General features: G+C 30.0%; 1 protein-coding gene, 1 long non-coding RNA gene and 2 pseudogenes across 2 annotated transcripts in view; 2 read left to right on the top strand and 2 right to left on the bottom strand.

Annotated features, from left to right (window-relative positions):
• Positions 1–1,579: 1,579 nt before the first annotated feature.
• On the bottom strand, positions 1,580–3,833 carry LOC147806812 (uncharacterized). The gene is made up of 2 exons (XR_015435746.1): positions 3,650–3,833; positions 1,580–1,843 (listed from the first exon to the last, which is right to left on the bottom strand). It is a non-coding gene; the product is annotated as an uncharacterized LOC147806812 (long non-coding RNA).
• A 2,434-nt stretch (positions 3,834–6,267) lies between these two features.
• Positions 6,268–7,182, top strand: LOC147806813 (SCAN domain-containing protein 3 pseudogene; annotated as a pseudogene).
• Positions 7,183–7,224: 42 nt separating this feature from the next.
• LOC147806814 (SCAN domain-containing protein 3 pseudogene) lies at positions 7,225–8,121 on the top strand (annotated as a pseudogene).
• Positions 8,122–10,031: 1,910 nt separating this feature from the next.
• The window catches only part of LOC147806815 (uncharacterized), a 100,083-nt gene continuing 87,569 nt past the window's right edge, over positions 10,032–22,545 (bottom strand). The window contains exons 3-4 of the mRNA XM_087168601.1: positions 10,751–10,830; positions 10,032–10,098 (exon numbers count right to left, since the gene is read on the bottom strand). Of these exons, the coding sequence (XP_087024727.1) occupies positions 10,032–10,098; positions 10,751–10,830 (147 nt within the window). The remainder of the gene's footprint in view (positions 10,099–10,750; positions 10,831–22,545) is intronic.

A 22,545-nucleotide genomic window follows, 5' to 3' on the forward strand; every position in this document is an offset into this window, starting at 1 on the left:
CTAGTTTCTTTTACACATGGGGACTCAGGGCCAGAAAATAATATTTTTTATCGTTATTGAATATCGTCTTTGTTCTAAATTGGGTGTGGTTAGTTGCACGTTCCTCTGATTACTTTCTGCAAATCAGGTGAGATATATTTTTTTTTAATGTTTAAAGCGAAAAAGGAAGATCTTTTAAAATTTGCTACTGAACTGAATATTCAACAGTAGAAAAATTTTACTCTGATGGAAAGTAAAACTGATAGAAAATTCCGATGCACTTAAAAAATTTTTTAAACTTGTGCTGGAAATGTTAGAATGTATTACTAATGAAAGGGAATTAGCATCGGAGGAATCAAAACAAAAACAACTGGTCTTGGAGAAATTAAAAATTACCAGATTAGAAAGAGAATTGAAACTCAAACAAATACAAATTCAAAATTTAGTGGATCTCAGCTTAGTGGAGGACTACAACCAATCGCGAATCAGGATTCAAAAAGTGTAATACGTAGTGTGAAAACATTGCCATTACCCGTTGTCATACAAACAAACAAACAGAGGAATTATTTAATATTCCAGATAAAGGAGATGGTGTATGAGGTTGCAACATTTAAAAGAAATTAATTTTGAGTAGGGGATGATGGATGGTAACTCAAAGATGGCACAAACATGCAAGAAAAAGAAACAAACTGAAAATCGAGTAAAAAACTTGCAGCAAAAGTAAAAATCATTAAAGTCAAAAAAGTTGTATGATTTGCTGTTGTTACCATTTGAATTGAAAACCATGTTAATATAATATGGTTATCTTAAATATTCAGCAAAAACTATTTTGAAAGTTTTTGTTACAGTTTATGACAAAATATTTCATACTATCAATGAAGGGAGATAATAGAGGATACTTAAATAATAAAAATATTTTAAACAGAGTTGATTACAAACTTTTTCTTCAATCTGTGATTAAACCTTCTAAAGTTGTGTGGGGGTCTGTGCAGACATTTTGTGAAAAGGTCCGTTTTTCGTGAAATTGTAAAAAAACTCACATTCTTTCAAGCAGGGTCAGCTTTTATGAATTTGTGCAAATAGGGTCCGGTTATTGAAAAAAACTTTTTCTAGAAGTTTTTAAATTCTAAATAGATACAAGATTATGAACTTTAAAATCATAATAAAAAAAAATTAAATTTTAAAAAATAAACAACAATTGCTGCTTCTAAACTAGAGATGCAACATACAAATATTTGGTATTTAGCCTATACTGCTGAACGCAGAATATTCATTTCGGACGAATGATGGAAGAATCGAAGACAGAACTAAATTCGTTTACATCAATCTTTCTTGTTTTCTGCCCTGGGAAGGGTTTATTCGATTAAGAAAACAATAATGAAGATAAACAAACTTGTGAAGTGTCAGATTAAAAGAAAATTAATTTTCCGTTTTTAAGTTAAAATATTTTGTGAAGGGTCCGTTTTTATGAAAATATATTTTGTGCAGAATGAACCCAAATTTCTTCTAAACAGATCCCTGATTGATATCACTGAAGTCAAAAAACAATTAAGTGAGGGGAATTCATAACCAGAGGAAAAAAATAGATTAATTAGAAAACTAAAAGATTTATTCCGATATATATGCCAGGTAAAAATCTTAAAAAAAAAAGAGGTTAAAGATCGCATTTATGTTTAAATAGTGTGAAATAGTATGTTTGTGGGGAACTTACTACAACAGCAGCCACCTGTTGTTGCTCTAGTATCTGTTCCAACTCAATTCTCCGTTCCTCCTCTCGAGCCAGGAGATGTTCCATCTCATCATTTTTTTGTTTCAGACTATCATTCTCGAGATGTGCCGCATCAAGTCGTTCCACAAGATGTTGCTGCAAGACATAATAGAAAGAATTATTTGATGCACTTAAAAAAGAATAAAAATGAGTAGTAAACAATTTTAAAAATTTCATCAAGAGGCGCTGTATCATGTTCAACAGCAAGCAAATTATTTAATATGGAGGATAAGTAATATATTCCGAATTTTGTTCAATGGTATTCTTAAAGTGTTTGATATGGAACAGTCTGTTACATTAGTTGACAGGCAGGATGGTCGAATCTTGTGTCCAATCAATTTTGATAAGATTTTGTGTCCAATCAATTTGTAAATCTTATTACATAGCATATACAAAATGTAAAATATTAAAATTATTCCGATGGCTAAGAACTGGGGAATATTATTAAAATAAAATTTATCACTCGAATTTTTACAAGTTACTTAAGGCCAATTGTTCTCAAAGCAGTGAACGAGAAAAACGATTCGCAAATCGATTTCCCCAAATTTTTGGGCGAGAGGAATTATGAACTGTAAGCAATAAAACAATGTTTAAATTATAAGTAAACAATTTTAGCTTTTGAAGAAACAGTCTACAAAAAGTCATTTTTTAATTTTTTCAAGAATCGATTTCGTTTAAATTTCGGATCTTGTTATTTAAAAAAAAAAAAAATTATCTTGCATTTTTTCAATGCAAATAAAATAACAAATGTTTATAATTTCTTATTGCATGCAATTATTTTTAAATAAAAAGTTTTTATAACTATAGGTAATAACTTTATTTGATTCACTTTTAATGATAAGATTATAAAGATTAAAAGACCCTTTTGCTCCAGAGGAACGTTACTTGTCACATTTTGCGGTTCATTCAAATGAGTTTTGTGTACTTAAAATAGAGAGCAACCTATGTCGAATCTAAACTTTGGTATTTAAAATAAAGTTTGAGGTTATCACGAAATCCATGACAGTGGCTAAGATGAATTATGGAAAAAAAATTTTAACATTTTCCTTAACAATTGAATAGGTAAATTGCTGGTAGCTAGAAATGTATTATAATATGAAACTGTGAGTGTTCAGCTTAAAGGACACAGCAATTGAAAAATTTCACATAATGACAAAAAAATATTTAATGGAACACTTCAAAAAAACAATATTATAAAAAAATAAACAATATTACATATAAAAAATAAACAATGTACAATATTTTTAAAACAATATTTCTTTCAAGATATGATAAGAAATAACTTTTTTTTCATAAATGGCTAAAAGTATCCAAACATTCTAAGACAGTTAGTCGAACCGAAAACAATTTTTGAACATCCTATTTCGTCAAACCGGAAGTCTTGATATTTTAATGTGGTGGAAGAGCCTAACATTGTGGTGGAAAAGAACGTTCACATACGTCCAAAGAGAAGGGAACCACGAAATCGTCTCATAATAGTCTTGTTGGTAGGGCGTTGGACACATGCCGAAGAAAGTTCGAACACTGCCAGTCGAAAACTCCCGTGGAGTAAATTGTGACTGGTGCACGTTAAATATGTCGGGTCACAAGGACCTCCTAGTTCCAGGGATGAATCAGAACGCCTGGGGGTACTGAATTGATAATTTTCTAATTCAGGTCAAAATTACGATCTGTAGATAAATAAACGGATGTATGTACGGGTTCGTCTTCTAACCCGGGCTGTGACGTGTGTGTGTGCGGCTGCATTCTAGGCCATGGATGGCGCCACTGAAGAACAAGAAAGGTCCCCTCTGCTTTAAATTCGCTTGCTTTCACCAAGCATTGTACATTGGCACAAGTAGTGCCCCGATACTTTTGTCCTGATCATTATTTTAACAAAAGTTTCAAGAAAAATATTCTTACATTGTGAAGTTGCATGGTGTCTAGCACAATTCGCTGCCTAGCAATTTCTTCCCTTAGTGTCTGAAAGAGAAAACAAAATAAAGTATACCTAGGAAGTCATGTATACAATTCGCGCGCATAAAAAAGTACTATAATTTTTTGTACTTCAGGCAAATAAAGTTAAACTTATTATTTTAAGTGTTATTGAATTTTGATCATGTGAAAATGATTTGTAATATTGGTTAAGTACATCAAAGGGTTCCAAAAACAAAGAGACGGTCTAAAAACCTGATTAAATGACAAGTTTTGTGAAAATTTTCGCTCGTTATTTAGGAATTAGACATATCGGATATTTTCAGTACTTCGCAAAATGCCTTTCTCTATTGCCTCGATCGTTATAAATCAACTTGACTAACCCATTTCTATTTAAGTTATTAAAAAAAGTTATGGAACCCCTTAATGCATAACATTCTTTAAGAATTCTGCATATAACTACATACAGGAAAAGAAAACAACTATACGAGTTTTACGGGAACACGTTTAGACACTGATTTTCACAGAAGTTTACCTTACAGTGTAGTAAGAAATAATCATAGAATTACATAATAATTGAGAAACTCTTTTAGTTTTAAATTTTTTTTTAAAAAGAATCAAAATTAAAAACGTAATAGCAGCATAGTAGAATAAGAAAAAATAAATGTTACAAATAAATTTGTGATGCGAAAACACTATAGAGGAAAGCTTTTTGACTTTCATTAATTTTACGCTGATGACAATCAAAACCAATATTGAAATTAATGAGGATCCTACTATAGCTCACAAAAAATTAAAAAATTAAAATCCTGAAAATTGAATTAGAAACGAAACAATTCTGAAATTTTTTAGACTGCGAAACAAAATAGAATAAATTATTGAAGATATCTCGTGTTAGTCTTTGATAAAAAATTATTATTTATGATTGCATATTATTCTATTATTTAATAAAACATATAACAATGTAATATCGTATGTAATATGATAATCAAAATGTACCGAAATCAATGAAAAACTGCAGCATCATTTATAGATTTTTGTGTATAGTTAAATAAAAATAGATGCTTTTAAAGGACTATGTTAACATGAAATATATTGAAAATTTAATTTTCCAAATTGAGATCTCTCCTTTACCATGTTGATTTTTGGTACGAATTATGCAGATAACAACACATTGTTCTATTTAACGTTTTCACAATTAATTCCACCCCAATCTATTTCGGCGCATCGTCAGACCCCGTAGCTAATGAAAACGCCATTTGATTTACAGGATTCAAAAATTGTCAAAAACAATGCCGAAAGAATTTTCTTTTTTTCGACATGACTGTTAAAACCAGATAAAACCGTCAATTGTCAAAAACTTTCCAAACCTGCCTAATTATGATATTCTTTTAAAGTGCTTAAAAATATTATTAGAGTGCTTGAAAAGTGCTTCAAAGGTACTTTTTTTGTTGAATAATTTGGCTACGCTATGATATATATATATATATATATATATATATATATATCAGGGGTATGTCCCGACATTTTGTGAAAGGTCCGTTTTTGTAAAATTGTGAAAAAAATTGCTTGTAATTTGTGAATATAAAATAAACGTTAAGTCGCCTTCTTTGAACCAGGGTCCGCTTTTGTGAATTTGTGCAAATAGGGTCCGGTTATTGAAAAAAACTTTTTCAAGAAGTTTTTAAATTCTAAATAGATACAAGATTATGCTCGGAACTTTAAAATTATAATAATAAAAATTAAATTTTAAAAAATAAACAGCAATTGCAGCTACTAAATTAGCAATGCAACATACAAATATTTGGTATTTAGCTTATACTGCTGAATATTCATTACGGAAGAATGATGGAAGAAACGTCTGCTGAAGACAAAATTTAGTTCGTTTACATCTGTCTTTCTTCCCCCACCCCCTTCCTGGGAAGGGTTTATTCGATTAACAAAACAATGATGAATATAAACAAATTTGTGAAGGGTCCGTTAACGCAGTGGTCCCCAACCCACGGTACCGGTCCGTGGACCAAATGGTACCGGTCCGCCCATTTCATTGAAACTGAATTTAAATTCCTAGGTTTATACCCCAAATTAAAAATATCTGTGTTCCAGTTAAATTTTATTTATTTAAAAAAAATATGCCCCCGAAGGTAGTAGCATAATTTTTTTAATGTTTTAAAAAGTAAAAAAAAAAAAAAAAAAAAAGAAATCTTCTGCAACTATTTTCTCATTCCATTAGTTTTAATAAATAAAAAAAAACAATCATCGTAACTGTAAATATCATAAATAAAAAACGAAAGCGCGACGCGACATTTGCATTGGAACTAATAAAGAACTTCGTCTTCTCTCTCGATTCTGACGCCTCACACAGCGAGAGTGTATAGTAAGGCTATAAAAGAGAAGCTGGCTCGTCTGCCATTTAGTCGCCCAAAGACCACGTGACCATGATTCCTCTCTACTGTTTTGTGTGCTTTATGCGGATTTGTTTGTTTTTTGTAAAAATAAAGTGTCTATCACTCCTCTCTCTGTTCACCGGTACTTTCTCAGGTTTAACAGTTCTTGGTGTACGTGTGTATTGTGTCTGCACAAATTTAACTCACAAGTTAGCAAACATGAATACAAAACAGACGTCGTTAGAAAGTTTCCTTGGAAAAAAGAAAAGGCTCAGTGAAGAGACCGAAGAGCTTTCAACATCAAAGAAACATGCAACTTTTAACAGACAATACCATGAGTCCTACTTGAAGTATGGTTTTGTCGGAACAGGCGATTCATACAAACCAAAACCGCTCTGCATAGTTTGCGGCGATCAACTCTCTAATGACGTAATGAAACCTTCAAAACTGCTTCGCCACTTGAACGCCAAGCACCCTGGATTAAAAGACAAGTCCCTGGAGTATTTTGAAAGAAAAAAACGGGAACACGAAGGACAGAAAAAATTTATGATAGCCACCACATCAATAAAGGAGAGTGCACTAAGAGCATCATATTTGGTGGCTAACCGCATTGCTAAAGCTAAAAAGCCATTCAATATTGGTGAAGAATTAATCTTGGCCGCCACTAAAGACATTTGCCGTGAAATACTAGGAGAAGCTGCTGTGGAAAAGATAGCACATGTGCCTTTGTCGGCTAGCACTGTGACTAGGCGCATTGAGGAAATAGCCGAAGACATTGAAAAGCAATTGTTGGAGAGGATTAATGCATCACCGTGGTACGCACTCCAGGTTGACGAATCTACAGATATTGACAGCAAGGCAGTACTACTTGTTTATGTGCGATATCTATATCACGAAGATGTGCATGAGGATTTGTTATGTGCACTATCTTTGCCAACCAACACCACAGGAGCAGAACTGTTCAAGTCACTGGATGGTTATATATCAAGACAACTAAAATGGCCCTTTTGTGTAGGCATATGCACAGACGGAGCTGCTGCTATGACCGGACGTCTATCTGGTTTAACTGCTCGGATTAAGGAAGTTGCACCTGAAAGTGAAGTTCACATTGTCTCATTCACAGGGAAGTGCTAGCAAGCCGAAAAATGTCACCAGAATTTAACAGCGTATTGATTGATGTCGTTAAAGTTATTAACTACATCAAAGCACGCCCTTAACTCGCGCCTGTTTGAGCAGCTTTGTGAGGAGATGGACGCAGAGTACAGATGCCTTCTGCTATACACAGAAATAAGATGGTTATCCAGAGGAAAATCGCTACTGAGAGTATTTGAATTGCGAGAGCCATTGCAAAGATTTCTCTTAGAAAAAAAGTCACCGCTGGCAGCACATTTCAGTGACAGGGTATGGGTCACCAAACTGGCTTACATGTGTGACAGATTCAACCTGCTGAATGAACTCAATCTGTGCCTTCAGGGGAAAATGACAACTGTTTTCAAGTTGGCTGACAAAGTAGCTGCCTTTAAAGCCAAACTGGAGTTATGGGGCCGACGCGTGAACAGAGGCATTTTCGACATGTTTCAGACATTAGCGGGTATTTTAGGCGAGACAGAGCCTGAAGATTCATTCTCCGAGTTGGTTCACGATCACCTGTCTTTGCTTTTAAAAGAGTTCGAGCGCTACTTCCCAACCACAAAAGACCCACGAACTGGTAAGGAATGGATCCGCGACCCATTTGCCAACAAATCAGGTGAATCTAGCTTGTTAATGCAAGAAGAAGATCAATTGATTGCAAATGACGGCGGCCTTAAGACTACGTTCGAAACAACAACTCTGCCCGTGTTCTGGATTAAAGTCTTGGCAGAATACCCCGAGATTGCCACCACAGCACTTAAATCGCTATTGCCATTTCCGACAACCTATCTGTGTGAAGCGGGATTTTCTGCAGTAACAGCAACCAAAACAAAGCAACGGAATAAACTGGAGATAAGCAACACACTTCGGGTGTCATTGTCTCCGATTACCCCCAGATGGAGCCGTCTTATTGCAACGAAACAAGCTCAGGGTTCTCATTGATGTAACGTTCAAGTAAGTTAAATCACTTTATTTTTCAGTGTAACTGTATTTTATTTTAAAGGTATGTTTAAATACAATTAAATTAAAATTATAAAATCAAAACAATCTAAAATATAAACAATCAATGCCCCCCCCCCCCTCAGTGGGCCGTGGCAAAATTATCAAACGTTGACAGGTCCGCGGTGATAAAAAGGTTGGGGAAGACTGCGTTAACGGACCCAAATTTCTTCTAAACAGACTCCTGTATGTATGTATGTATGTATATATATATATATATATATATATATATATATATATATATATATATATATATATATATATATATATATATATATATATATATATATACACACACACACACAGAGTGGAACGAGTTTACGTTTTCCGTTGGACTAACACTAAAAAACGCATGAAGAGCGATAATGTAAAATCGACTTAAAAATTAAATTAAATATAATTTTTGACTGAGAAGAGAAAAACAGGAATAAATTTTAGAAATTAAAATAGAGGAGCATGATAAGACACTTACGCGTATCATGCCAATATTGGGATCTTGGTATGCACGTCGCCTTGATCCAATTAATGACAGTCTCGCCATCCTTCGGTCAGTTTCCCTGTAAGAAGGACACACAGACTATCATTCCCGCAATGATTTGATTACCACATCAGATAAATTACACAATTTAACTTGAAACCCAAACTTGGAAAGAAAATAAAAACAGTGCTCCGTTCAAAACTAAATATGCTGAGAATTAAATGAATTAATAATTTACGTTAATTAATACTTATTAATTAATACTAATCACGAATAACTATTTAAAAAGGAAATAATTATTGATCAGTATTTAACTTATTAATTAGTAAATTATTTAGCAATTAATTAGTGGTTAATTATCAGTATATTATTTAACCCTTTGACTGCGAATTTTAAAAAATGATTTTTTTGTCCCGTTTATTATTCAAAAGAACAAAATAGGCCACAAAAAAGGCAAATTTAGTATTTGGGATTTTTCTGACAAGCGGTTATCAATTTAGAGGCAGGGACATATATGTCCCGGCTGCACTTAATGGTGGGATACATATGTCCCATCTGTGATGTTAGATTTACTACAAGCACATCTATCATTCTGGAAAAATTTATTATATGGACTCTTTTTACATGGTATGATACAAGGATAAAGCAATCTTTGCATAACCCGACATTACACATTGGAGAACTCATATTTGTTCGTTTTTTCTATGTTCATTTGAGAAAATATGAATGGACATAACAATCCCAATGAACAATACGAGTGGGATATATCTGTTCCAATGAAGAATACTAGTGGGATATATCTGTCCCAATGAGGAATACTAGTGGGATATATCTGTCCCTGCTCAAAATCACAATGCTATTTCATGCAAGAAACTCTTTAGCGCCATCTAGGGGATATTTAACGCATGAAACACGTATACTTGGTTCGACTCTACGACTGGGACATATTACAATGAGTATCTAAGTGCTTTTCACCCCATTGGTAATTTTTAAACATTTGTTGGGACAAATAAGTCCCGTTAGTAGCCAAAGGGTTAATTAATAATTGTTAATAACTTATTCATGAACTGTTCATTATTTTACAACGAAATATGTATAACTAACTAAATGACTCATTAAAAACAATTATTAATTGAAAATGATTATTACCAAATGACTGATCATTTAAAAATTATCCAATTACTAAATTAGAATTTAATTATTAATCAAATAATTATTTATAAATACTTTTTTGTTGGTTTTTCCCTTGTGGAAAAAAATTAATTGTTCAACTTATTTTGCGAAAATTTTATATGAAACTAAATTACCGATAAGCATCAACGTAGTAAAATTATTACATAAATTGTTAGAAGCAAATCAAATAGATTCCTGGGGCTCAACTAATGATGATGGGATCATTCACCATAATGAGGAACCTGCAATCGCGTAATCTTGATGATAATCTGTAACATAAAACTCTCAAATCAGTATGTTCAAAATTGACCTGTAATTTTTAAACTCAAAATTAGCTTAAAACGAAACTAACTTCACGTGACTCAAGACAGAGGCACCCTATTACGTGGACCAACGTTGCTCCCACAGTTAGGACAGAGAACGAAAGAACATCCGAACCTTTCTGACAGTTCCCTAACCCCTAGACAGGCGTAAACAGAATTGATCGAACTTGTCATAGGGTGTTGTCCACAAAAGAGTTTTATTCTAATCTTCTCTTTTTTTCTTCTTTTTTTTTTGTTGCCAAAATTGATAACTTTTTGGTTTAATGCAGAGAGAGAAGAATATTTGGTTTGAGAATTTATATTCTTTAATCAAAAATATCAATTTTGTCATTCTAAAGTGCTGTAAGAAATAAGAACTGTTTCGAAATTTTTCACCTAATGGTTTAATCCCAGATAGGAAATGGAAATATTTAAGATTTAAATTTTTAAGTTTTTTACTAGAAATGAAAATAATTCTTATTTATTTTTAGTTATTTTTTTAATTCTTTAAACCGTTTTTCTAAACTACAAAAACTAAATTATTATTTATTTGTAACAATTTTTCTTATGTGCAATATTGACATATTTTTCGAAATGAATAATAAAAAAATGTACTAACCTCAGGATGCGGGCATTGCTTCTTCTCAAGGAAGAACTATCCCTTAAATCAGGACTCCTTCGAGGATCCATTGAAAATTCCTAAAAACAAGAGAAGTAAAACAATTAGCAACTGTTCGTCAAATAGCATTGATTATGTACATACTAATTTACATTAAAACAGTATCTAATACAATTTTATAAATTGAGGACTCATAATAGCTTAAGTAAATACAGTCGGACCGCTATTTAACGAAATCCCGATAATAAGTTCGTTATGTGGAAAATTCGTTTAGTAGAAAATCACCTTTTGAAATCAACACAAAACAGGTTTTAAATTCATAAACACAAGACATAATTAAAATTCACCTTTATCTTGTAAGCTAGTATATCTATTATTTATTTTATAAGTCTTAACCATAAAATGAAATTTCCATGGAAAGCAAGAATAGAGTAAAACATTATCCAGTGTTACACTATCATGCTACATACATTTTCAACTAAAAAAATCTCAATTTATGTATTAAATTATAGCCGCATTTATTGTAAAAGTAATTTTAAACATATATTACCACGCGCGTTCTCAAGTTTAATTGCTATTGATAAAATCCGTTATTAATTTAGTCTGAGTTTTTCGTTCGTTGAAAAGGGAACGAAATTTTGCTGCTTTCTCTAAAAGTGAGTAAAATTCGAAAATCAAATTAAGGTCATTCCCCCCATGAAATGCGTTAACAATTTTAAAATGTTCTGAAATATTTTGGAAAATAGGGAAAATGAATCTCAAAGAAAAGCTCGTTAAATAGAAAATTCACTTTCGCTATTTAGAAGTTATTTTACGAAGAAATTTCCAAAGTGTTCTTAGTTCCTAGAAAAAGATCGCAATATGGAAGTTCGTTGAATAGAAGTCCGATAAGATATACTTGATTTGAAAATAAAAAATAAAACTTTTATTACCTTCAAAAATATGCAGATATATAAGTCGACATGACATATTTTTTAAGCTAATGCAAGCCAATGATTTTATTCAATTGTTATTTGACCCTATTCAAACAAAATAGTCAAATAACCATAACTAAGATAGTAACAGTGTGAAAAACCGTTTATTAACTACTTTCACCTAATGCGGTTAAACGACACCAACTAGACCCACCAAATGAAGTCCAACAGCTGGGGTACATTTTATAGCTGAAAGGGCAAATATGTCAATCAACTCTGGACTGACAGAAAGGAAGTTCGAGTTCACACTACAATATTTGTTCTTGATCAAACACAATTGAACCTCAACCTAATTCCAATGCCTAGCTCCAATGTCCTATTAAGTTTATTTTTTTTGGTTTTGAAACCATGCTAGTTGTAAATGGCTAAAGAAACCGTATAGCTTTGTATTCATGATTTCTTAACCATTCTAGCTGTAGATGATTTGAAAACCATAAAGGTTGAAAAAGTTCTGTGCGTGAACTTTACGGTTAATTGGATGGATATGCCAGTTATTTTACCTTAACTTTAGAATGGAAATTCTAACAGTGTTCAAAATATAGAGCTAAGGTGTTTTTTAAATCTAGACGAAGTTCGAAAAGAGGGTTTGCGAAAATGGACAGCTCAAAATGCGTTACTTTGAAAATGGATAACGTTTAAAATTCGAGATTTCGAAAATGGACGAGGTTGAAATTTGTGTTTTAGAAAATGGACTATAAAAAATGAATAATATATGCAAGTTAAGAGATGGACAATTTATGTTTAACTCTCATACTAAACATGCTTTCAGCAAATCAGTAAATTCTAATCAGTAAATCATAAAATATTTATTTTATTACTTGGATTTGTAGGCTTAGCATTTTATAAAAGTTTGATAACAAAATATGAACTTTTTCTTACAAACACTACATTGATAATTTTAATGCTATTATTAATTTAAATTAAAAATTAATTTGCTTGTAAATGAAAGCATGTACCGAAATTGACAGAATTGTTTATCAAAAATTGAAACATTTTTTTTTTTGAAAAAAAAAACGATTATTTTTAGAAAAATGTTTTTACATTAGTCATTAAACATTTCATTTTGAAACTCATTTTTAATAAAATTTCTTTTAAGTTGAATATTGAAAATGCACGAGTAAAATCAATGATAGGAAACTTTAAATTTTTACTAAAAAACCTGATTCTTATTAATTATTGTTCAAAAAATTCGATTCCCAACCTCTTAACCTTAATCATAAGTTCTCAAACCATAAGTTCTCTTAGTGTCAGATTAACCATGGGAGGTTTTCGAGATGTTTTCTCCAGATAACGGGAATCCGCGTTTGTTTCTATAGATAAAGTTTTTCATGAAAACATATTTGTCCCTTGTTGCTTGATTTGGAAGTTTGGAATCTTTTAACGGTTCAAAATTACTGAGATACTGAGATTGAATTGTAATGACAACAAAATTACTACATTATTCTGAGACCAACATTGGTCTAATCAAATCAAATTTCTCACCGAATATCAATAAACAATGAAAAATTGTATTAAGATCAATCTCACTGCACATAAGGTATAGTTTTCGAATGATTTAACCCGAACCCAGATAATTCTACACCTGAACAGTCAACTCTTTCGGAAACTTTTTTTAAAAAAAGTTTTTTTTTTTTAGTCTAAAAATAAAAATGTAATATCTTGTAAAAATGTAATGTATTGTAATATCTTTGTTCCATAAAAAATTCGAAGATTTTTAAATTGTTTTGAATAAATGCCCAAGTAATTTCAGTTTTCCTGGTGCCCGGAACAATATTAAATAGGCAAAAATATTAAATTTGCATCAGAAACCCGACAAAATTTTAGAGCCAGGTACATCTCTAGACTCAATAAAAAGATTTCTTTGATTCCAAAACATAACTTTTCAGCTTATACATACAAAAATCAAATTACAGAAAAGCTAAAAATATACAGCGGGCAAAACTCAAATTGTGACCGGAAGTCGCCTGTGAATTCTGGTGTAAAACCTCATTTGAAAAAGATGTCAGTAGAAACTTTTTATGGCAAATTCTGTTTCACCATCATAACTAATTTAAAAGTTAAGAAAATGTGAGTTAAGACAAACCTATAGTAAAGTTCAATTTATCAATGTGCAAACTAATTATTAGAGAACTTCGTCATTGCGTAAATACTTAATTTGATTATATTTTAATATTTGAAAGTTTCTTTTCAGCACGCAACCATACATTTTGATTATCCAAAGATAATTTCGAACAAAAAAAATTTTTTTTTTTGATAAATACTTTATTATTTTGTTTAACAATAATCGAGAAAATTTGCATCACTTACAAAATTACATCATTTTAAAGAATGCAATTTTATATAGCAGAATATGAAATGTGAGAGAAATCGGTTTTATAATATAATTTGTAATATAGTTTTTGAGTAATACGTGAACATAGTTTTTTTTAAATTAGATTCTTAATTAGTTTTGTAATTAGATTGTTAATTAGTTTTTTTAAGTAGATTGTAAGAAAATGAATTGTTTTTTGGAGTTCCGTAGTCGAAGAAAATTGTGAACCGTTGGTCTAGACAGTTTTTCTAATATTTCTATTTTTGTTTTTAAAAAAATACATGTTGTGACCTGATTTATTCTGAACAATCTGACGTCCAATAAAAGATAATACTAAAAAAAAAAAAGTTCCAAAATCACAGCAAAAGTAATAAAACACTGAAAACAGAAACTAACGCAACGATTTTTTAAATTGGAATCATCCGTAAACTTGCCTTTCGGACTTGTCTTCATTTTTTAAGGTTAAAAATATAACTTTAAAACTGTTAATAAATTAAAAATGTTGAATAACTTTAGAATAAAGTTACTTTAACCCTCCTGGCGTCAAGCCCGTTATATCACGGGCATGATTTCTATACTGCTTGCCCGTGTATATACGGGTTCACGATCTGCCCCTCAAACGGCGAATCCGTATTTTTCTCAAGTAGAATATTTCCTTCCCCCTTAACCTCCTACTGCTCACAAATTGAGAGTTGTATAAGCTGTCATCGTAAATCAATCACTGTGCTAGAGTATTTCAGTTTGAATAGTTTGAGTTCTTATTTATGTTGGAATCCCCCAAACAAACCAAAAGTTTAACTTTAATACACAGATTATTTTTGATTTATCCAACATTTTCGAAATATTGAATTCTTTTTTAAAAATATTTATTGCTCAATTTATTGTACTAAATCTTTGAATAATTAAAACCGTTTCGTACTTTTAAATTTCAATAAATTTTCAAAAAAGCAATTTCATTTTAGAGTAAATTGCAGCAATTTATTTCTTGCCTAAATACTATTGTAATATTTAATGAACTAATTAATGAATTTTTAATATTTCTATTTTTCCATATTATTTAACTAATTTATTTAAATTAGTTAATTTATTAAATTATATTATTTTGCTTACAAAAAAATTAAAAAATTTTTCATCTGGCAAATGAAGCTAACTCTCAAAACACTCTTTCTGAAATAATAAGGATTTTCTCGGCACTTTTTTAAAAATTTACTCAAAACACTAGTTTTTTTTTTGTACTTTATTTTAATGATATTGAAACATTTTCATGGATAGAGGAAAAAATCGAAATTCGTTTGATTAGTAAATACATTTCGCATATATGTGAATATATAAGTGCAGCATGTTTCAGTAATGACAGATAAGTTCAATAAACTCAAATTCTTTTAATAAATTACGTAAAAAAAATTTTACTAGCTGTTAAAACTCTGAAATAACTAAGTGAGTTTTAGTAAATTAAATATTTTTTTCAAACCAAACAAATAATTGTAAATATTTTATGGGTTATACTTTAAAAGGTGATCTGAAAAAATGGACGTATAATAGTAAACAAAGTGTATTGCAGAAGTTAGAGAAAGGCGAAACGTAAAGAAGATTTGTCACTATATTTTCTGCAATTCAATTAAAGTCTAAACTTCGACTGCGAAAAAATAAAAAAAAGTCTAAAATAAGATCTTAAATAAACTTAAAACAAAAAATAAGAATAAAAGTAAGCTGGAATTAAAAATAAAACATAGATGAACTTAAATAAAATAATTCTGCAAACTTAACAAGTAAAATAATCGGATAAAATTTATAATTAAAGGAAAATATGATTCAATAACACTCCGCAACAAAATATCCATTTTACTTCATCTTTCAATGCATTTTGTATGCAGAATTTACTTATGGAATGAAAATTAACTCGCTACTTGACTTCTAAAAATATTTGGCAACTAAAATGGATTACGTTATTTTGATTCTTTGGAATCTTTGAATTTATGAATGAATTTATGAAACATAATCCAACAACTCATTTGTTTAAAAAAAGAGATAGCAAGTTTTTGTGCCCAACCATAATCTCAACTTCATTCATTATCCACAACATTCTTAAATATATTGCTATTTATTATAAATACAATATTCTTGAAATATTACTCTTATGAATAGTAAATATGGCTATTAAGGGAAGTTTTATTATTCGAAATATCTATTAGCACATATAAATTAAAATCACAGATAACATAACCTAATGTTAGTTTTTTTAAAAGTAATTTTCTTTTAAAAAATTCTAAAATTTATTTTTTTTTTAGTTATTACAACCTTAAATTTATTGATATTTGACGGAAGTAATGCAGAAAGTTTTACTTTCCTTATTTCAATAAATTTTTCTGCTTATCTACATGCGTTCTTTGATTTTTTTACTGCTAGGCTGTGCACTATAAAGAAGAAAAAAAACTAAAAAAATATCCTATATTTATTCTATATACTATTTTAAATTTCGAATTAAGCTATTTAAAGAAGTAAAGCAAACTTTTATTTTTATCCAATTTTCGAATTATAAAACAGTTTTTTCTTTTTGATATTTCAAAAATTAGAAATGGATGAATTATTATATAAAAATGTCTAAAAATAGACGATAATATAAAATTATGACGATTCCGGAATGGTGTGTTTGAAAAGACTTTATCAGTATCCTCTGGTTATGGATGTAGTTATAAGTCACATATACTATTCATTATTTTGACCATAGTCACTTAAAATTCTGCATATAAAACCACCATATTTTTCTGAACCCTTCATACACCTCACAAACTACAATGCGTTTGCGAACCAATAGTTAAAACAAATAATGCTTTATAGTATAATAAACGCAGAAACAAAAAGTTATAATACAACAAATATAAAAACTATTGTAGGTGTAAGAACAATTTTCTTTCCTCTCTGGTAAATGCTGCAACATTCGAGAGATTTTGCATAGCTTACGTTACCCCAACCTTAACCACTTTCTACCCTCTAACGATACGACAAAAATTTTTGCTCAAATTCTTTTGCGCTTTGAAGATGAAATAACTTTCGAGATGCCTTTGTATAATCTCTCCATTTAATCAGAGTGGAAAAGCATTATGTTCTACACAGGAATTTTATGTTATAACGGTCATTGAACATTCTACCCAATTTTATGGGTTTACGACTCCTAATGTTCAACTCCGTAGCCTTGTAATTTTTGAACCAATGCAGAAGACAAGGAAACTCCTGGATCAGTACCCCCAGAGGTATTGATTTGCTATGGGAACATGGAGGATTTTGTGACTCTACATATTTTACGTGCATCAGTCACCATTTACTACAAGGAGAGTCTTCGACCGCCAGGGATCGAACCCACGACCTCTTGGACATGAGCCCGTTGCTCTACCAACCAGACTATCCGGGCCCTAAAAAACTGGACTTGTACAAGACAGGAAGATTTATGCCAGTAACGAACTTAAAAGCTGTAGAAATCATTGATTCGGTGGGTAGGATATTTCGTTTACGTCGCACTAGAGCTGCCCAATGGGATATTGGCGACTGTCTGGGAAACATCCCTGAGGATGATCCGGAGATATGCCATCGCAATTTTCATCCACTTCAGAGGGGATTTCTCCCCCACTTGGGAGGTCCGACGGGACGACCTGTGCGCAAAGTCGAGCACTTTACGGTAGAATCCTTTTACGAGGACCGATACCGCGCACCCATGATCCCTTCACGCTGGCTGATCCAAGTGACCGCTTACTGACCTCAGTCATTGATGCTTGACTTTGGTGTTCTACTGTGAACTGTGTCCCTTATGAACCAAAAGTCAGGTTTAAAACGCAAAATAGGGGAAATATTAAAAGTGGAGAAGATCAAAACGATTCAAAAAATAATTAAAAGGGTGTGTTGCTCAAAAAGGAGATAAAATATAGAAATTGAGTAGTATTAAGTGGGAATAGCCTTAAAAAGAGAGAATTTTCGTTGTTTGTATTATGAAACAAGCTGTATATAACATTCATCTTTACACGATGGAGCTGTGTTTGTGCATTAAAACATCTTATCACTACAAAACTTGACAAGTTGGATACTATAATATGCTAAACCAATGGATGTAAGTAAAATGTCACGTCGTGTGGTTGCTACAACCAGAATAAAAAATTGAAGCGAGGGACGGAAATAATTGGTTTAAATTAGGCATATTTGGAGAAGAAATCTATTTTAGGGGAACTTTGGTACAAACAGCTCTGTTCGTTAAACAGAGGTGATCGCTTAGGACACGCAAAATTGGGAATTGATGCCGGATAAATTATGAGGAGCTGGGACCTGGGAATCAAACCAAATACTTTACCATTCTGGGACTCTTTAAAGAGCAGAATTTTTTTTTAAAATCTAGATTAGTTGCAGAGAACAGAGTTTTAATAATTCTTGGTAGTTTCAGAAGGAAAAAATGCGTATTTTATACTGATTATTACTAAAACTCTAAAAAAGCAGTAATTTTTATTACTCAACTATAAGATCAAAATTTTGACTATGAAATTGTAATATAATTGTATTATTATTGAAATTGTAATGCAATAGTTGGCCCCTCTGGTTTCATTATTTTTGAAAAGAATTCTTCTTACGCACTATTTGATTGAATATAAAAAATACAGCCGGTATATAAAAATTCAAAAATAAATTCAAGTCGGCACTTTTGTTACGAGTTGGAAAAAGAAACTTTTTTTTTAAGTTTCCAAAACTTAAATATTTCTAAATGAGATCCTTAAGATATGTAGCAAGTGAGACTTTAAGGAACATAAACTGAAATATAAATATAAATGCCAAAATTTTTCACATTCAAGACATGAACTCTATTAGAGCTTATGTCTTAAAGAGCAAAAATAAGTAATTTTTAGAATTACTTCTCGCGCAACAAAATATCCAATATAATTTTAAAACAAAAATAGAATTGTCTCCATTAAGAAAAACTAATTCGAAAAACTGAATTAAATTAATTATAAATAAAAAGTTTAATAGTTCTAACATGTATTGAATTTAAATAATTAATTTTAAACATTAAATACGCGAATTTGCAATTTTCTAAGTATTTCATACGAAGGATTAAGATTATTTTAAAATTGATGAGTTTTATAAACTATAAAAAATATAACTGGACAATTTACATAGAAATGTTAATTGTTAAAAGCAAATAATTAGATATTTATACATAAACAAACTTTTTTTTCATAGGAAACAAATATTAGGATTTTTAAAGTTTTTTTTAAAATTTATATAAAAATTAATCTATAAATTCTTGTAGTTAAGTTTGATTTTTAAATAAATCAAAGTGTTTGTAATTTGAAAACACAATTCGCTTTTTGTAAATGTTGTTTCAACTTTGCAACACGCGAAATCATTTTTGTTACGCAAACCTAAATATTCTGAACATATGAGCCAATTTCTACGTTACAAGAACAAAAAAACACATATTAGAGCTTTAAGTCATATCAGAAATAAATGAAACTGCGTATCCCTGCATATTTTTGATTTCGCCCATAAAATTAAAAAAAAAAAACATGTTTAAAAGCAAATTTTGAATATATTTGCACTTTTTATAAAATTCTTTAGTCAAACATTTATCTATGTTGTTTAGAATGATATACAGTTAAGAGGTGTATTATTTTCCTATAAAGGATTAAATAAACGGAGATGTTATTTGGTTTGATACACAGCACCTTAAGAAAAATTGAATCGAAAAAAAAAAAAACTTATATAATATCTTCAATTAAATATCTCATAGGAACAAAATAAAATCTGCTTTTCCTTTCTTTACTACAAACTGAAGATAAAAAGAAACTTTCTTTGATTTTTACATTCAAATCAAGCAGACGTTGAACATTTCGATTAATTTTATGTTAGTGTAGAGACGCGTTCAATAGGACTCGGGATATTTCAATAGGTATCTGAAATTCCTTTTTATTCTAAATAAATATTAACTCCCTAGTTTTAAAGTAAGTTATTCGAAATATATTTGAAAATGTCTCCCCGTGTGACCATTTTAACTACGTATTTTAATAGATAAAATTACGTCAATTTTCAAACACTTTCACTTTAATTTGGAATTATGAAATTACATTAATGAAAGTTCAAAAACTGAAAGCTATCAAAATTTTTACTCATTGAAATAATCTACAAAAATATCTGTAATAGATAATTTGTTAGTTACAGAAGTATTTTATAGTTTTTAATTTAAAAAATAATTTACTATAAATCCTAATTCAAATCAGTGATATAACAAACATTAGAATGAAGATTTTAAGAATTTAAATCATGGATATAGCATTTAATATTTTTTTATGCTTGTGCGTTTTAACCAAAACCATACTAACAAAATTCAAACTTTTTAAACAAATAAAAGTTAATACTTTCAGATTTAATGAAGCCTTCAGATTTTATGAATATATTCAAATATAGTTATAAAATCAAAGAACAAAAACATTTGACGAGTATTTTAAAGTTTTACAAAAATGAAAATTAGTAAAATTCAATATAATTTCTTTGCTGAATCTTATCAATAAGTTAAAAATAAATATCTGAACTTTCAAAACTTGAAACTTTTTTTGGGGAAAAACGATAACTTCCACTTTTAAAAGGTTAAGTACTCAAAATTTTTAAGACAAAACTGAACTATAAAAGTTGAAACTTTCCTAACAGTTGAACTAGTATATTTACTTTAACTAGCCATTTAGATGCGTTTCACCAGCTAACTAAAAATCTGATTAGCTAACAACAAATGTTGAAAAATTAAACTGATTCAAAGATCAATCATTTCATAAATTTATTTTGGTATAAAAATATTTTATTCTAATATTTACTTGAATTATCGGTCAGATAGTAGCATATCTTAGTTTTTTTTTTAATCAAATCAGCATCTAATTCTGAATAGAGTTGGGCAAAACAAATCATCTAAGTAATTCGATTCTGTTCACCTTGGGGATCATTAATAAAAAATCAAAAGAGCAGCTGTTTTGTTCAACTTTTATCTGCGACATCAAAAACTTAGAAACTTACAATTTTGAAAATTGTGTAGAATTTTCTGGAATAAAAAAACTACTTTGATAACTAAAAAAAGAATTTTGTTAATCATTTATTAAATGACCTGCTAAACTTGTAGACAGAGTACAACAGAATGGCAAGCAGTTGAAATTTGTCTAGCTGTAACGGCCATTTTGTGAATGTAACAAAAGCTTTCATTTATTTATAATTTTTAAAAAATTCCAATTTGTTGCAAGTTACAGCTATTTTATTTGCTTTTCCTTTTACATAATGAGGAAAACAGTGTAGGGGTACATATATAAAACATTAAAATCTCCAGTTTATTCTTTTGTGCTGAAAACATATTTAAAAATGAAAAATGTTTTAAAAAAAAAGAAGCTCAAATTAAAGATAGAATGTACTCACGTATAGAATTATAAGCGAATAGCTTGTGAAATATTTTAATTAATTTATTATAATATACTATTATTTGATAATAATATTTGATGTTGTGATAAATTTGAATAATGATAAATTCTAATAATGATAATGATAAATTCTAATAATGATAATGATAAATTCTAATATAAGGAAATCTAAATTGCTTTGTAACTAACTAGTCGCATTCGAAATTCGAACAGAAGGAATATAATTTTGCACATTGTGAAAGCAATTAAAGGGTTACCAGATTAAGTTCGAAAGACGCCAAATCTCAAAACACATCGCGCCAAATCTCAAAACACATCGCGCCAAATCACAAGTTATGTACGTACCAGCCAAATCTAAAGAACAAAAAATGCTTTTTACTAAACTTTTGAGATTAAGGACAAACATTTTAAATTTCTTTTAAAAAATGCATTCTTTCAACTGATTTTGTATAGTGTTGTGGTAAAAAACTTTTCAGAAGGGGAGCCTTAAAAATTCCAAACTTTCATCCAGATTTTTTTCTTTTTTTTTTTTAAAAGTGTTTTAGAAACTTACCTTATTATTTGCATTTGGGTGAAACTGTTTACCAAATTACAACCGTTTTAAAGTAAGTTTCTTTCCAAACATAATCTAAATACAATTTTAAAGTTAAATTAAAAAAATAATCAATTATTACAAAATGCAAGCCTCTTATACGTAGTATAAATGATAAGACATATTTAAAATAATTATCAAAACTAATATATTGGTTTTTTTTTCTTCCCCTTTTTTTATTATTTTTTATTTTGTGTTTTATGGCTCAGATAGTTGTATCGAAAAGGAAAAAAAAGTCATTATCAATCTTAATTTGAAATTATGGTTTAAGTATTTCGTGTCAAATATCCAATTTTTAACTAATAACATTACGTCTGTGGGCTTTTCATTTAGAACGCGTTTATGAAAAAAACAAAAAACGCGTGTAAAAAACACGTTTCAGAAAGCGGACAAAAAAAAAAGCTTTTTCAAGTAAACGAGCAATTCCGTATTTATACTTTTTTAAGCACTAAGCATAATCATTGCGGATAAAATCCCTGTCAGGATGT

The sequence above is a fragment of the Parasteatoda tepidariorum genome, chromosome 7, assembly GCF_982258835.1.
Source record: "Parasteatoda tepidariorum strain Cologne lab strain chromosome 7, Ptep-v5.0, whole genome shotgun sequence".
Classification (NCBI taxonomy): Eukaryota; Metazoa; Arthropoda; class Arachnida; order Araneae; family Theridiidae; genus Parasteatoda; species Parasteatoda tepidariorum.